Source organism: Peromyscus maniculatus, chromosome 4 (genome assembly GCF_049852395.1).
Source record: "Peromyscus maniculatus bairdii isolate BWxNUB_F1_BW_parent chromosome 4, HU_Pman_BW_mat_3.1, whole genome shotgun sequence".
Lineage (NCBI taxonomy): Eukaryota > Metazoa > Chordata > Mammalia > Rodentia > Cricetidae > Peromyscus > Peromyscus maniculatus.
In genome coordinates, this window is record NC_134855.1 from 67,675,468 (window position 1) to 67,693,069 (window position 17,602).

Genomic DNA, 17,602 nt, shown 5'->3' on the forward strand with positions numbered 1-17,602 from the left:
CCGCACAAAGCATCGGTACCCAGACCTGTAGGAAAGTAACAAAACCTGTGGGTTTCCCTGTAACTGTATTTGGGTTAAGGGTAACAATTACTACGTGGGGTAGATGCCGGAGAAGCTGGACCATCATGAAGTGTTAAGAAATCACGTTAATAGGATGAACATCATGTCTGGAAACCTGCAGATTTATTTATGCATTTTAATTGTTAAGTATTACAGGTGCCATTTTCATATAATGTTCACATTATTACTGTCGATGTCACTAAATGAATGGAAAATTCTACATCAGCTTGTGTTTCATCCTCCTGATTTGGACCACTGACACACACGGGTTTTATAAGTTGATGAAATCCAGGCCTGGAAGGTCAAATTTTGATTGCCTCTCGTGTTTTCTCTGGCCCACCGACTCATTGCCGTTTCCTTTTATTCATTTCAAATTACAGATGAACAGGAAGTGGTGGTGGAGGTTCCCAAAGTTGTTCAGAATCCTCCCAAACCAGTCATGACCACCAGACCCACCGCCGTCAAGGCGACAGGTACAGGTTTTTTGTGTTGTTCTTTTACCTCTGTCCTAAAATATCTTTTATTAAGTTAAAATTGAGTGTGTGCCTGGATTGTCTGTTTGGATGGGTAAGTGTTGCTAATTTACTATTGCTTATAAAAACTATGTATCAGGGCTGGAGAGATAGCTCAGTGGTTAAGAGCACTGGCTGTTCTTCCAGAGGTCCTGAGTTCAATTCCCAGCAATCACATGGTGTATCACAACCATCTGGAATGAGATCTGCCGCCCTCTTCTGGTCTGCAACTGTATACAAAATAAATGAATTCAAAACAAAACAAAAAAACTATGTATCAGTGGTAGAGTATTTATTTCCCTGGCAGATGCAAGACTCTGGGCTCACCTTACAAAAATAGATTAACAAAAATCACTTTAAAAAGGCTTTCTGTGTGCACACAGAGTAACAGAAATAAACGCAAAGGTTTATTTATTTTCAGTTTACTTACTGCTATACCCCAAATCCATTTGTCTGTGTGTGTGTCTGTGTCTCTGTCTGTCTGTCTGTGTGAGCACACGAAATTGCATGCTTCCAAAGCTGCACCACATAACTTTTATTTTTTTAAGTCATAGTGTCTCAAGTGATCTTGAACCTTAACTCTTGAGCTAGACTTGCTGGACAAAGACCTCCTCCCCGCCCCAGTTTACCTGTCTGTACCACTCCATTTCACCCCCAGCACTCTGGTTACAGATGAGCACCTCATAATTGGCCAAAACTGATCTGAATGTCATTCCTTAAGCATTTTACAAGCTGCACCATCTCCCCACTAGTTTGTTTTGTTTTGTTTTTGTCCCTTTGGTGTTCTTTAGGGGCACCAACTATGCCTTATCTTTCATTTTTGACCTTTGATTGAGTGATTGATTTGGTCATGTTTTGTTGTTGTTTTCCAGACAGTGATTCATAGTCCAGGCTAGCCTAGAACCTCTCTCTGTATAGCTGAGACTGGCCTTTAACTATTGATAACTTCTGCCTTTACCTCCCAGAGTACTATGATTACAGGTGTGCTCCACCCCACCCCCGCTCATTTAACACACTGCCTTGGTTGGTACCAATCAAATATTTGAGAAGCTGAAAATTCCTCTTGAAGTGTCTCCCACCCCATACAATTTGCCAGTCCCACTCTGCTGGAATATTTGCAGCAATGGTAAACTTGGCAAACCTGAGTTCAAATCATCAGTCTACCTTTCACTCTTAAGACTTAAGGACAGTTATTGGCCTGAAACTTTCTCAGCAAAAAAATGGATCTACTGTAGTCCTAAGTTTCTTGGAGTATTAAATTTTACATATGTATCTTGTTAAATTTTGTGTGTGTGAGAGAGAGAGAATTCAGACATATGGTTTTTCTGTTTTGGTTTGGTTTTTTGTTTTTTGGGGAGGGGGGTTTTCAAGACAGGGTTTTTCTGTGTAGCTTTGTGCCTTTCCTGGATCTCACTCTGTAGTCCAGGCTGGCCTCAAACTTACAGAGATCCGCCTGGCTCTGCCTCCTGAGTGCTGGTATTAAAGGCATGTGCCACCACCTCCCAGCGAGATACTTTAATTTTTTGAGACAGAGCTACCATTTGTAGCTCAGACTGGCCTAGAAGTCACAAGTAGTCCATCCTTGACCCCAAAGTTCAGTCCTTCTTTAGCTCGAAAGTGCTAGAATAACAGATGTATATAACACCTACTTTGAGTAGATACTTAATCACCAAGTGTGGTTACTCTGAGAGAGTGAGGTTCAGCGATCCATGATATATTTTAGGGGAGAGTATCAAGTATGTGTAGATTGACTTTATTATCTTGAAGGATTTGGGGGTAGAAACAGGGTCACATTGTGTAGTTCTGGCTGGCCTGGAACTTGCTGTGTAGTCCAGGCTGACTTTGAACCAAGTGCTATGATTAAAGACGTGTGCCACCAGGCCTGACCCCTTGAGGAATATTATATAATTTATGTCTGTGGTGGTTTAATGTCATTCTTTGTGGTTTGAGTATTTTTTAGTAATTTTTTACTTTTGAAAATTTCACACATTAATACATTGTGTTTACATTATTTGCACACCTCCCTCTTCCCCTATTTTTGTGTGTTAATTTTGAGACTAAGATCTCACTATACAGCCTTAGTTGTCCAAGAACTCCTTATGTAGACCAGGGTGTCCTGGAATTTGTAGAGATCAGCTGGCCCTTGCCTCCTAAGTGCTGGAATTGAAGACGTGTCTTCGTGCCTGGCTTTTATCATCATCTTGTCTCAGTTTCCTTGTGCTGAGAATACATGCTTGTGCCACCGTGCCAAGGTGTGGGTGTGGGTGTGGGTGTTATTAGAATGGAATCCAGGGTCCTGTACATGCTGAGTACATATTTTTCAACTAAGCTGTAATCATAGTTCTAATTTAGTGATTATTCTGATTTTGAAATTAGGTTCCAATTTATAAATAAATAAAATATTAACTCTTTTATTAAAGAACCATGTGATTGGGCCTGGAGAGATGGCTGGGGGATTAAAAACATTGGCTGCTCTTTTGGATTTGGGTTTGATTCCCAGTACATACATAGTGTCTTACAATTGTCTGAAACTCCAGTTCTAGGGCATATGATGCCTTCTGGCTTCTGGGAGAGCACCAGGCATGCCAAATGCCAAATATGTACATGTAGACAAAATAACTGTGCACACAATAAAATAATAAAAAGAAATTTAAAAAAAAAAAAAAGCACATTGATTTGGCTGGAGATGTCACTTAGCAAAGGCCTGAGGACCAGAGTTGGCATTCCCAGAACCTTGGTGAAAATTGGGTGGGTGTAGGCCTGCCTGTATTGCCAGTGAGGAGTTGGAATCTTTAGAACAAGTTGGGTAGCCAGACTAGCTAGAACAGCCTGCTCCAGGTTTAAGAAGAGACCCCACTTCATGTGCATGTGTATCCAAATATAAATGTATGCATACCACACCTAATCAATAAAAAGAACTATATAGTCTTTCTTTTTTTTTTTTTTTTTTTTTTTTTTTTGGTTTTTCGAGACAGGGTTTCTCTGTGTAGCTTTGCGCCTCTCCTGGAACTCACTTGGTAGCCCAGGCTGGCCTCGAACTCACAGAGATCCGCCTGGCTCTGCCTCCCAAGTGCTGGGATTAAAGGCGTGCGCCACCACCGCCCGGCCCTATATAGTCTTTCTTTAAAGTGCTATTAACTGCTAATACATCTCTCCAGCCCTTGTGTATTTTCTTAGATACTTCATAGAGTGTATTGGTGTTACTAATGTTTTTCTTTTTATTTCTAGGAGGTCTGTGCTTACTTGGTGCTTATGCTGACAGTGATGATGAGGAGAGTGATGTTTCTGAAAAAACAACACAATCCAAAGAGGCAAATGGAAACCAGTCAACTGATATTGATAGTACACTGGCCAACTTCCTCGCGGTTAGTGATGCTTTTGTTTGTATGTTTCCTTGCTTTGAAATAGTATTTTTGTTGACCTGGAACTATGTAGACCAGGCTGGTCTTGAACTTGCACCTATCTTCCTACTTCTGCCTCCCAGGATTTCAGGTACAAGCACCATGCCCAGTCATTTATTGCTGTTTTTATTCTATAGGAGATAGATGCCATAACTGCACCTCAACCTGCAGCTTCTGTGGTAGTTTCTGCCCCACCTCCAACTCCACCTCGACCAGAACCAAAGGAAACAACAACACCTACCCTTTCTTCCACCTCATCAAATGGAACAGACGCAGCCCAGACACCAGGGTGGCATTATGATACCCAGTGTTCACTGGCAGGAGGTAAGTGTGGATCCTGTTTCAAGAAGACTTCAAAGTAATCCTCATTGGTATGTAAGACATTGGCCTGCATAAATGTGAAGCCAGATGCATTACCTCTGGAGAGTTCTGGCCTTTAAGTGTAGTATTTGGAAGCTAGTAGATAGGATGATGGTCTTTACCAGTAGCCAGTTGTGCCATTGTTGAGGATTCAGAATACATTTTTTTTTATATAAATAATTTATCTGTACTTTATGTGCATTGGTGTTTTGCCTGCATGTATGTCTGTGTTGATGGTGTTGGATCCCCTGGAACAGGACTTAGAGACAGTTATGAGCCACCATGTTGGTGCTGGGAATTGAACTCAGGACCTCTGGAAGAGCAACCAGTGCTTTTAACCACTGAACCATCTCTCCAGTCCCCAGAAGGCATTTTTTGAGTATCAGACAATTTTTACTTTTATTTATTTATTTTTTAAGATTTTATTTATTATGTATATAGTGTTCTGCCTGCATATATCCCTGCAGGCCAGGAGAGGGCACCAGATCTCACTATAGATGGTTGTGAGCCACCATGTGGTTGCTGGGAATTGAACTCAGGACCTCTGAAGACCAGTCAGTATTCTTAACCTCTGAACCATCTCTCCAGCACCCAGACAGTTTTTAATTCTGTGCACAAATGTGATTTTTTATTTCTGTGTGTGTGTTTCAAGATAGGGTTTCTCTGTGTAATAGCTCTAGCCGTCCTGAAACTCGATCTGTAGACCAGGCTGGTCTAAAACTCAACAGAGATCCGCCTGCGTCTGCCTCCCGAGTGCTGGGATTAAAAGTGGTCACCACCACACCCTGCTGTGAATACATTTTTTTATTGAAAAAATAATTCTTTTGGTGTGGAGTTGTTTACAGGGAACATTTAGTAATATCTAAAGATACATTTGGGGTATGGCAATGTAGAGGGGTTTTTCTTTAGTGGTATATGCTAGAGATGATGTTAAAACTCTGCAACACAGATTTGAAAACCCTGTGTAAGTTGTTATGGTTTAACAGCTGGCTTAGGATAGAAGTCAGTAATATAATATATACTTGAAATATGTTTTGTTTTCTTATAGTTGGAATTGAGATGGGAGATTGGCAAGAAGTTTGGGATGAGAACACGGGTTGCTATTATTATTGGAACACACAAACAAATGAAGTGACTTGGGAGTTACCCCAGTATCTTGCCACACAGGTGCAGGGATTACAGCATTACCAGCCCAGGTAAGACTAGACCTGAAGAAGAAATTATGTAGGAGAAAATAGCTGCTGTGGGTATTTACCTTTTGTTTGTCTTTACACTCCCTTCTCAGTTCTATAACAGGTACTGAAGCTGGTTTTGTGGTGAATACAGATATATATACAAAGGAGAAAACAATTTCTGTTTCCAGTAATAAAAGTGGACCAGTCATAGCCAAAAGAGAAGTTAAAAAGGTTGGTATTGTAACTTACTGCATTTGCTAATTTTCTAATCTAAGAACTTGATAAGATAGTATTTCACAGCACAAGTGTTCTTAGTTTACCTGATCTGTTTGTGTGTTAGACAAGATTTAGAAGTTACCAATCACCACTTTAGTAATTCAGAGTTTTAGTGCCATGGAAACTACTTAAGCCATCTAGAGGGACATGGGAGCAGTTGTCATGTACATTATACTGATAAATTGTCTTGTGCTGTTTGTGCTTTTTGAGAAGCTGGCTCTGGAATTGGGTCCTTGCCCCATTTCAGACCAGTGTGTATGTATCATGTCCTTTAAAGTCTACATGTTCTGTGGCAGGCTGGTCCCCCAATTGTAACAGTGAAAAGGGCAAACAGCAAGCAGCTAAGGGTATTAAAAACGTCCTTAAGAACAACTAGAAGGTAACCCATTTGATTTTGTTTTTGTCTTTTCGAGATAAGAGTTTCTCTGTGCAGCCCTGGTTGTTCTTCTAACTCGTTCTGTAGACCAGGCTGGCCTCAAACTCAGAGATCTGCCTGTCTCTACCTCTGAGTGCTGGGATTAATGGCATGCACCTCCACCGCCTGACAGTAGCCCATTTCAAGCAGAGGTTTACACCTTCATTTAAAAAAAAAAAAAAAAAAAAAAAAGCCTGGATGGGAACCAGAGGTTGGAAATTCAGCCCTGGAGAGAAGGCTCAGTTGGGAACTCCAGCTGAAGTTTCCCCATTAGTTTCTGCTAGATCAGTGGTTCTCAGCCTCTGGGTCGCATATCACATATCCAGTACATCAGATATTAACATTTGAATTCATAACAGTAGCAAAATTACAGTTAATGAAGTAGCAACGAAAATAATTGTCTGGTTGGGGGTCACCACACCATGAACTGTATTAAAGGGTTGTAGCATCAGGGAGGTTGAGAACCACTGTGCTAGATGGTTGTAAACTTCTGCCTCTCTGCCGTGATTAAAGGTGTACACTACCATATCCAGCTTGTCAGACTTTTTGGGAAGTGCCTTTATCCATTGAAACCTCTTGCAGGCCTTCATATAATAGACTTGCATTTAAACTTTCATTATTTATTTATTTGAGATAGAATCTCACTATGTAGACCAGGCTAATGTCAATACTTATGATCATATTAGACATCACATGTTAAGCTGTATCCTTAACCCCCAGAGTTACAAACTTCAAAGATAGCCTTTGCTATAGACCAAATTTGAGTCCAGCCTAGGTTAACGTGAGACTCACCCCCACCCCCCAATTTTTTTTTTGTTTTTGTTTTGTAATCTCTACATTTCTAAAAAGGTTAAGTATTCCAATAGATGGAATAAGTTTGTTTTGTTTTTGTTTTGAGACAGGGTTTCAATGCAGCCCTGGCTATTCTGGAATTTACTCTGTAGACCAGACTGGCCTTGAACTTGAAATATGCCTGCCTCTGCCTCCTCTAAGTTCCCTTTTAAACATGAGCTTTTTTTTTTTCAATCTTACAGAAGAAGAAGGTAAAGGTTACCTAGTCATGTGTTGACTGACAAAATCTGATGTCATGTCTGCCTCTGCTCCTACTAGCTTCCTTTTGATATTCAGAGGATAATAGATTGTAGTTCAACCACTGCCTTCCTAAAGTAGTGTTTCCTTTTTGTATGTGCAGTGGTATAACGTGCTGATGTTTTGTGACTATTCAGTAATTAAGAAGCTTAATAGAAGGACTTGACTATTCCAAGGGGTTGTGGAAGTTGTGACTGGATGCTCTTATTCTTTCAGGAAGTGAATGAAGGGATCCAGGCTCTGTCCAACAGCGAGGAGGAAAGGAAAGGGGTGGCGGCAGCACTGCTCGCTCCCTTACTGCCCGAGGGAGTGAAAGAGGAGGAAGAGAGATGGAGAAGGAAAGTCATTTGTAAAGAAGCCGATCCAGGGACGGAGGTTAAGGAAACAAGCATGGCAGCAGAAGAAACGGGGACGGCCATAAAGGCACCGGAAGTCACCCTGGACAGCCTGGAAGACCCCTGTCAGGAGGATCTCTGCAGTGTTGTTCAGTCTGGAGAAAGTGAGGAGGAGGAAGAGCAGGACACCCTCGAGCTGGAGCTAGCTTTGGAAAGGAAAAAAGTAAGGTTTTGACTACTTTTTAATTAGTTGCCTTTCTCTTTGCCATGACAGTGTTGAACATAAATGCCTTGAGGAAAGAAGGATGTGTTTTGGATCACAGTTGAGGGGACAGACCGTCCCAGTGGAGGAGGTGTGGCCATGACCATGGCTGTTCTTGGATTGTGGATGTCCACAGTCAGGAAGTGAGGATGAGTGCTGGTGCTCGGCTGGTTACTTTCCCGTTTTTTTTAGTCATTCTAGGACACCCCCCACCACCACCACCACCACCCCCCACCCCCCCACCCCCCGCCCCAGCTCATGGCAGGATGCTGCCCACATTAAAAATGGGTCTTCCCTTAGTAAAAATTCCTTGAAAAACCCCCTTACTGACTTACCCAGAGGTGAGTCTCCTAGGTTATTGCAGAGCCTGTCAAGTGGACAGTGGGGATTAACTAGCACAGATTTAAGGGACATTACCTCCCCTTACTGTTGTACTTGGGTTGTTAGGCTGAACTTTAAAGATTCACTTTTTAAATATATAAGGATTTTGTGCACATTTATGCGGCCTAGTGTATGCAGAGGTCAGGAGGGTCAGGTCCCAGGAAGTACAGTTACAAATGACAGTGAACTGCCATGAAGGTGCTGGGTAAATCCAGGTCCTCTTCAAGAGCAGCAGGTACTCAGAACTCTCTCTCTCCAGTTCCCTAAGCTTTTTCTAAGCTAATGAATTACAGAGTTGTTTTTGTTTCTAGTGATGCTTTTGGTAGTTGTCGACCAATAAATAGATCTTGTGAGATAATAGAAGAATTAAGTTGACCTTAGAATCTCCTGTGTCTTTCTTTATTAGGGGTAGAAGTGGTGTGGCTTCAAACTTGTGATTTTCTTGCCTTAGTCTCCTGAGTACTGGGATTATAGGCATGTTCCACCACATCTGGTTCTATATTTCTTTTTAAAAGATTTTGTCATTTTTCCCCCTCTTTGAAGGTAGTCATCTGCTGCTCTCTTAAAAAGTCCAGTAAGAAGCAGGATCTTTTTTTTTTTTAATTTTTTAAAATTTATAAGTGTTCTATCTGCATGTACAACTTTATGTCAGAAGAGGGCATCAGATTCCACTATAGATGGTTATGAGCTAGCATGGGGTTGCTGGAAATTGAACTCAAGACCTCTAGAAGAGCAGCATCTCTCCAGCCCCAAAGCAGGATCTTTTTTTCCAAGACTCACTCTGTAGACCAGGCTGGCCTCGAATTCACCGAGATCCACCTGGCTCTGCCTCCTGAGTGCTGGGATTAAAGGCATGTGCCCACTGCCCGGCCCAAAGCAGGATCTTAACATGAGTCAGTAACCTGAAGCTTTCCCTGCTTGAAGATTTGAATCCATAGGGGACCAGCTAATAAAACTATTCCATTATGTGTGTGCGTGTCAGAAGGTTTGTATGTTTGTGACTGTCTAGAACCTACCCACCCCTATTCATTTTTTGTTTGTTTGTTTTTGTTTTTTTCCTGAGACAGGGTTTCTCTGTGTAGCTTTTGGTGCCTGTCCTGTATCTCCCTCTGTAGACCAGGCTAGCCTTGAGCTCACAGAGATCCGTATGTCTCTGCCTCCCCAGTGCTGAGATTAAAGGCGAGTGCCACCACCGCCCACCCGGCAGTCCATTCACAATTTGTTACTGCAATTGTGAATGAACATTTGTTTATTCCTTTTTCAGTCTTTTGAGACAGGGTTTCTCTGTGTAGCTCTGGCCGGCCTGGAACTCACAGAGATCCACCTGCCTCTGCCTCCCGAGTGCTGGGATTAAAGGTGTGCGCCACCACCGCCCATCTTTTTTGTTATTTGGTCATCATGTTTCCCCCTCCTCCCCCCGAAGCTGAGGAGCAAACCCAGGATCTTGTGCTTGCTAGGCAAACACTCTACCACTGAGCTAAATCCCCAACCCTGTGAATGAACATTTATTAATAGCAGAAGAATACTGAGCATAATATTAAGCTGTGAAGGAAAGTGGTTAAAAATGCTGCTGCTTCTCAAGAGTATTAAATTCCAGGAACACTTATGGCGTCTTTCTTGGTACTACAGTACTTACTGTTGATAAGTAATTAATGTTGTGCTAACTTTATTAACACATTCTTTGTAGGCAGAGTTACGAGCCTTGGAAGAAGGAGATGGTAGTGTGTCAGGGTCTAGTCCACGTTCTGATATCAGCCAGCCAGCATCTCAGGATGGAATGCGTAGACTTATGTCTAAAAGAGGAAAATGGAAGATGTTTGTTCGAGCTACCAGTCCAGAATCCACCAGCCGAAGTTCTAGTAAAACTGGACGAGAGACTCCAGAAAATGGAGAAACTGGTAATTTATGCTTCCCATCAACGAATTCCTTCCCCACCCCTCTCTGTTGTGCTAGGAATTGAAGCAGGCAAGGAAGCCTCAGTACCACTGACCTTAGAGAACAGTAAACAGAAACAGTTGAACTGTGTAGGGTAACAAGCCTTCTGTGTTCTTCTCACACAATAGCGGGGAGATGCGCTTTTATTATTGGGAAAATTCTGGAAATGTAGCTTACTTCCACATGTCTTGGTTTTTTTGTTTTACTTGTAGAGATGCAAGAATTTGAGAGGTTGGCATCGGTTGGGGCCTATATTTGTTACAGAATAGGGATTACTACTGTTTTCAATAGCAGGAAATAAGATTGTCTGCCTTTTCTTTGTTTTTGTTTCTTTTTTTCTCTTTTATTATGTATGTGTGATATGCGTGGGGGGGGGTGCACATGTGCCATGGTGTGTTTGTGTAGATGAGAAGACAACTTTGAGGAGTCGCTTTTCTCCTACCTTTACATGGGCTCTTAAGGATGGAATGCAGGTCATCTGGCTTACACAGTAAGCTCCTTTACCCACTGAACCACACTGGCCCCTGTTTCATTACTTGCGGCAAAATTGTCCTGACTTGTGTATAAGACCTAGGAATGCTCCTTTGCTTACTGCTTCTCGGTGAACAGCAAAGGTCTACTTCTAGCAAGCCCAGTCTGCCCCTTGGTTCTATTCTCTGTAAAAGTTACCCTTTTTATTTTTTATTTTTTATTTTTTATTTTTTTTTTTTTTATTTTTTTTTTTTTTGGTTTTTCGAGACAGGGTTTCTCTGTGTAGCTTTGCGCCTTTCCTGGAGCTCACTTGGTAGCCCAGGCTGGCCTCGAACTCACAGAGATCCGCCTGGCTCTGCCTCCTGAGTGCTGGGATTAAAGGCGTGTGCCACCACCGCCCGGCTTACCCTTTTTATTATGGGTAGGTAGACAAGTTAATTTTGTTGTAAGACCCAAGTTGTCTTCATTCTGGGTATGGTAGAAAAGGCCTTATTTCAATTCCCAGTTCATCAGAAAACTCCAAATAAATCTAATGTTTTAATTTACATTTAACCCTAATTTTGTGTTGGAAAATTAGGAGTAAGATTTGAGCACCAAACCTTTCTTCAATATACTTACCAGAAGATACTGCTCTCCTCTCTCCTCTCTCCTCTCTCTCTCTCTCTCTCTCTCTCTCTCTCTCTCTCTCTCTCTCTCTCAGATTTATTTATTAGCCAGGCGGTGGTGGCGCACACCTTTAATCCCAGCACTCAGGAGGCAGAGCCAGGCGGATCTCGATGAGTTCAAGGCCAGCCTGGTCTACAGAGTGAGATCCAGGACAGGCACCAAAACTACACAGAGAAACCCTGTCTTGAAAAAAACAAAAAAACAAAAAGTCAGACTAGTCGATTTTGTTTCAGATCATTTGAAAATGTAGAAAAAAATATGGGCTGGCATAAATAAAAAATAAGATGGCTCAGGGTAAGGTAGTTGCTGTGCAACAATGCAGTCATGAGCTGAGTTCAATCCCTGGGACCCGTGTAAAGGTAGAAGGAGAGAACCGTCTTCACAGAGCTGTTCTCTGCCTTCCACCTGTGCACACAACACACATAGATACAATAGCATCCTAAGGCTGTCCGTGTCCATGGCTAGAATTCTGACACTTAGGATGCACAGGGCTCAGGCCAGCCTGGGCTACAAAGTGAGATCATATTCTAACTTTCGTTTGTCTTAGAGTTTGTAAACTGTCTTGCTTTGCATCCCTGTCTGGCTGGTGCTCCTTGTGTAGTTTTTGGTGGTGTTGAACTAAGTTTTCCTGCCTTCACCTCTCAGGTCATGGGTGTGTGCTACCATGTCAGTTGTGAAGCCCTGTGAAGGGAGAGGGAGGGAGAGAAGGGGTCTTGGCCAGGTGCCTCCACTGGCCCACTATCTCCTCTGCTTCCATCCAGAGTAGATGACAACTTTGCGAATCTTAATTGTAGTTCTTAGTCACTTCAGGAAGGTAACTGGATGGGTTTTGGTGGTGGTGAATTTTTTTTTTTTTTTTTTTTTTTTTTTTGAGAGGGGGTTTCCTCTGTGGCTGTCTGGTACTGGCCTATATATACCAGGTTGGCCTTGAACTCAAAGAGATTCTCCTGCCTCTGCCTAAGTGCTGGAGTTAAAGGCATGTACCGCTATGACTGGCATTGGTGGTGATGTTTTTGGAGATAGGAAATTGCTATGTAGTCCAGACTGGCCTGGAAGCTCAGGATCCTTGTTACCTTGTTTTCTGGAATACTAGAATGACAGGTATAACCCTTTGTGCCTGGCACCTGAAGTTGATGCTGCTCTGGTTTTGAAAGTTTTCTTCCTATCCACCCGATTTGGTAAAGAATCCCATGTATTCCAAGTTTGATGTCTAGCTTTTGTAAGAAATGGAAGTGTTGCTATGCTGGAAGAGAAGATGGTAAAGAGATAAGGAAAGCAGAAGCTGTGAGGTGAATACAGTAGTAGAACGATGTGATTTTGGGTGTAGTCACCTTTTCAGAAAGGATACCTTTGCGGGTGTCGGTCGGTGGGCAAGTTATTTGATCTCTGATAAAGCAGGCAAGAGTGAGAACTAATACTATTTTTCAGGTGCCTGTTGCAAAGAGAATGAAATCCGGTTTGGGTTTTTCAGTTGTCTGTTGAGCTGAATTTCATGGGGGTTTTGCTTTTTGCAGCTATTGGTGCAGAGAATTCCGAAAAAATAGATGAAAATTCAGACAAGGAGGCAGAAGTAGAAGAATCTTCAGAGAAGATCAAAGTCCAAATAGCACCTAAAGTAGAAGAAGAACAGGATTTGAAAGTACGAGTATTTGTAAACTTAACTGGGGAGGTGGGGGGTGGAGAATGTCTTACTTTACAGCTCAGGCTGACTTGAAACTCAGTTTCCATCTGGCTCTGCCTCCCAAGTGCTGGAATTAAGGGTGTTTGCCACCACCACCTGGCATATGAAGTATGCTTGAGTATAGACAGATTTTTTTTTTCCCTAAAATTTTTAGTCTGTGGTTGGTTCAGTGTGGCTCTTTAAATGTGATTTGTTGGGGTGGGGGGGAACTACAGCATGGTATTTTTCTGTATTGTGCAACTATGTAGGAAGGGACTGGGAGAATATACTTTTAAAGCTTCAGCTTGTGGCTAACATAAGGAAATGAAAATTTTGGCAATATTGGAATATTCATGATATTTTCCCTTCAGTTATTTTAAGATACAATTGACACATTTACCATATATAATAAAATGTTTTAATATATATATAATATATATATGTATAATAGTGATTACTACAAACCCTGCAAATCATCGCCTCACTTACCTTTCTTTGGTATAGGGTGTTGGAACATTCTGATCTCTGCATACATTTCAGCTCTACAGTATGGTGGTGTTGACTGTAGTCACCATGTTGTACATTAGAGCCCCAATTTTATGGGTGAATGGTTTCTATTCCACCCTTGGCAACAACCACCATTTTGATGTTCTCTGTATGTGATTTGACTTGTTTAAGATTAGGATATATGCTCAGCTGTTGAAATCCATGTTTGAATGTGTGTAGTAGTGTGAGTAGAAAGAGCATTTTACTCATTATTTATGTGAATTTTATTATGAAGTAGAATACTAGGGCCGTTAAAGGCTAGGCTCACAACATAAAGTAAATGCCGAAAAACATAAAGTAGACTATTTAACAAACTAGTTACAGTTACTTGTGTGCAGATAATAAATTTCCTGTATCTGCAATAATAACTGGAAGACTTGACATAATGAAGGAAGGAATGCTGGAATTCTGGTTTTAATTTTTTTTTTTTTATTCTCTATTACAGTTCCAAATTGGAGAACTGGCAAATACCCTGACAAGTAAATTTGAATTCCTAGGAATTAATAGACAGTCCATCTCCAACTTTCACATGCTGCTTTTACAGACTGAGGTAATTCAGCTGGTTTGGGTTTAAATGTCACTTTGTTATTTAGTTTTTATTTACTTTTTTTTTTTTTTTTTTTGAGTGCTGGGATTAAAGGTGTGTGCTACCACTGCCCTGCTGAAAGTTTTATTTTTACCACTGCCCTGCTGAAAGTTTTATTTTTACTCGTGTCTACATATGCCATACATGTTCAGGTGCCTAAGGAGGCCAGAAGAGGATGCCAAATCCCCTGAAGCTGGAGTCACAAGCACCTGAGAGCTCCCTGGCATGTGTGCCGGGAACCAAACTCTGCTCTTAACTGCCACACCAGTTTCCAGGCCCGCTTTGATTTTAATGACTGTGTGGTGCTCGTGCACTGTCTGTGTATTTGAGCATGTGTGCAAGGGGGGACCTGCCTGAACATTAGGAATCTTGCTCCATTTCATTTCACCTTATCCATAGAGAGACTGTCTCTCGGTTGAACCTAGAGCTTACCAATACAGGTGGTCTGTTTGGCCAACTTGCTCAGGGTGTACTCTGTCTCCACTTTGTAAGTGTTATAATTTCCAGGAGCCCATGGTGCTTGCCTGGCTTTTATGGGGTGTGGGGATCTTAACTCTGGTCCTGATGCTTGTGGCAAGCTCTTTAATCATTGAGCTATCTCCATAGCCCATAAATGGTGGTGTTTGAATGGCATTCTATCTTAAGAATGTGTTTTGTAGGGGCTAGAGCAATGGCCTAGTGGTTGGGAGCACTGACTAGTCTTCCAGAGGACCTGGACCCACATGGGAACTCGCAATTGTCTGTCTGTAACTCCATGATCCAGCACCCTCACACAGACATACATGCAGGCAAAACACCAGTGCATATAAAATAAAAATAAATTACCAAAAAAAGAATGTTTTGTAGCTAGGCAGTAGTGGTGCACGCCTTCAGCCCCAGCACCCAGTAGGCAGATGCCAGGTGGATCTCTTGAGTTTGAGGCTAGCCGAATCCACAGAGTTCCAGGATAGCCAGGGCAGAGAAACCCTATCTTGAACCCATCCTACCCCACCCCCAGCCCCCAAAAAAATACTGTTTCATGGGCTGAGGAGATGTCACAGTGGGTATAAACACTAGTACAAAAGCTAGATGACTTTTGTTCTAGAATCCATAAAATGGGAGAACCAGCGGGGGGGGGGGGGGGGGGGCGGGGAACACACCTTAAATCCCAGCATTTGGGAGGCAGAGGCAGGCCAATCTCTGAGAGTTCAAGGCCAGCCTGGTCTACATAGTGCATTCCAGGACAGCCAGGTCTACACAGAGAAACCCTGTCTTGAAAAACAAACAAAAAAAAAGCAAGAAGTTTGCCAGGTGGTGGTGGCGCATGCCTTTAATCCCAGCACTCGGGAGGCAGAGGCAGGCACATCTCTGAGTCGAGGCCAGCCTGGTCTACAAAGTGAGTTCCAGGAAAGGCGCAAAACTACACAGAGAAACCCTGTCTCAAAAAACAAAAAAAAAAAAGATGGGAGAACCAACTCTACGAAGTTGTCCTCAACCTCCACTCAGAGCACATCATACACACACACCTAAAAATAGTAATAATCTTGTGGAGGAGGGATTGAAACAGGGTCTCTGTGCAGTCCTGGATGTCCTGGAGCTCGCTGTGTAGATGAGGCTAGCCTCAAAATTAGAGCTCCTCAGAGCTATCAGCTGCAGGTAGTAACACTTTTATTAATTAAAGCAAATACCACCTTAATAGACATCCATTTTAACTAAGATGGTGTTTGCTTCGTTGGTCTGCTCATCTGTTAGAGCATAGTGATACAGTCATGGAGTCCCTTTTACCTCTGTTTTCTAATATCAGTCTTAATTCTCTGTTGACTCTAGACTCGAATTGCAGACTGGCGGGAAGGGGCTCTTAATGGAAATTACCTAAAACGAAAACTTCAGGATGCCGCAGAGCAACTAAAACAGTATGAAATAAACGCCACTCCTAAAGGCTGGTCCTGCCACTGGGACAGGTACGCACTCTTCTCCCCTTTTCACCTTTGACCTTTGACATCTCAGACATGATTTGTGATCACCACCGCCTTGACGCCATGACAGCCTGTCTGGAGACTGAGAGCAGCTGCCGTTAGCGGTGCTGGGCAGGCAGAGCACTGCGTGCAGTTTGGCCAGCCGCACATGCAGAAAACAAAGCAATGTTTAAAAGTGTTCCATGTAACGGATTTTTTCCCAAGATTGGACAAAGCCGGTTTTTCCTCTCCAGAGTGTTGCACGGAGTAGGGCGGGCTTGGGGGTTAAGCGCATGCGAGAGCTCTGTGCGCTTTACAGGACCTCTGGAAGCCACTACTCCTGAGTAACCTCGGTGAAGTTAAGGAACACTTCGTGACTGAAGATGTGATGAAGAACAAGATTACTATCTTCTGCCAGCAGGTCAGATGAAAACATTTCTTTTTATATTTGGCTTTTCTTGATTTTTTTTTTTCGTTATTTGAAATCTTTGCTCTTTTATTTTTCAGCTCCCAGATCCTCTCCCTCTCTTTAGCTTTCACTGTGTTTGATATCAAGAATTTGAAATGAATTCCACGGTCCAAGAGGGAAGAGTCACCTTTCACTTCGATGTTCTCTTCTTTGGAAGGGAAATTAGTGTTCTAGGCAATTGAGTCCCTTCATTAATGAAACTTGGAACCCGGTTATGCATTGGCAAAAAAAAACAACAACAACCAAAAAAACAAAAGAAAAGAAATGATTTCTAATTCATCCGTTGGAGAGGGCTAAGGGCTGTATTCACAGAGCTGCTGGCAGTGCAAATAGCTTTGAATTTTCCTGGGTTCTCCATCCTCAATTGTCAAAGCTCTTTGTTGCCTTTGTGAATAGCAGTCCGTATGAAGAGGTTCGTCCCTGTGAGAGCAGACTGCTTGCTGTCCTGGGACAGGACCAAATGGAAGTGTCTCTGTAGGAGAACAGATTTTAAAACATGTGTTTTCTTTCTTGTGATTTAGGGATCATAGACGCTATTTCTATGTAAACGAACAGTCGGGCGAGTCTCAGTGGGAATTCCCAGATGGTGAGGAGGAAGAAGAAAGCCAAGCACAAGAAGTTAGAGATGAGAGTCTTCCTAAGCCGACTGTGAAGGACAAAACCTGCACTGATCCAAACTCGACAGAGTCCTCTGAGAATCCCACAGGTAAGACAGCCTATTCTGTTCTAGTTGAAAAATGGTTTCAGAGAAAAGGACATTGGTATTTTTATTATAGGACAATTTATAGCATAGTAATATATGACAGTTGCAAAGTCCAACTTAACCTAAGAGAATGCATAAGTTACATGAAAGGAATAAGTTGATTAGTCAGAAAGCCAAATAATGTGTATCAGAATCTGCCATCAAAATAAAATATCAACTACTGTCTTTTGATCTTAAAAGATTTCATGTAATGAATATTAATACATGTTTTGTGTTCTCTATTAATAAGTACAGATTTTGTGTATCAATTAAAAAGAATTCACATTAAATTTAAAAATAAAAGAGACCTGTACTTCTATCTTTTCA

At 42.1% G+C, this 17,602-nt stretch overlaps 1 protein-coding gene across 7 annotated transcripts in view; it reads left to right on the top strand.

The window, feature by feature from the left end:
- Fnbp4 (formin binding protein 4) overlaps nt 1-17,602 on the top strand; it is a 30,812-nt gene that overhangs the window by 835 nt on the left and 12,375 nt on the right. For 2 of the 7 annotated variants that reach the window (XR_013050583.1, XR_013050581.1), the window contains exons 2-13: nt 441-533; nt 3,801-3,937; nt 4,111-4,297; nt 5,382-5,529; nt 5,619-5,739; nt 7,505-7,846; nt 9,954-10,164; nt 12,853-12,977; nt 13,990-14,094; nt 15,937-16,070; nt 16,384-16,485; nt 17,055-17,239. Coding sequence is in view for 1 of the 7 variants with exons in the window: in XM_006984388.4 (XP_006984450.2) it covers nt 441-533; nt 3,801-3,937; nt 4,111-4,297; nt 5,382-5,529; nt 5,619-5,739; nt 7,505-7,846; nt 9,954-10,164; nt 12,853-12,977; nt 13,990-14,094; nt 15,937-16,070; nt 17,055-17,239 (1,788 nt within the window). In the remaining 6 variants the exon portion in view is untranslated. Of the gene's footprint in view, nt 1-440; nt 534-3,800; nt 3,938-4,110; nt 4,298-5,381; nt 5,530-5,618; nt 5,740-7,504; nt 7,847-9,953; nt 10,165-12,852; nt 12,978-13,989; nt 14,095-15,936; nt 16,071-16,383; nt 17,240-17,602 lie in introns of those variants that run through there. The other 5 variants (XR_013050582.1, XR_013050580.1, XR_013050579.1 and 2 more) reach the window with 3 other exon arrangements.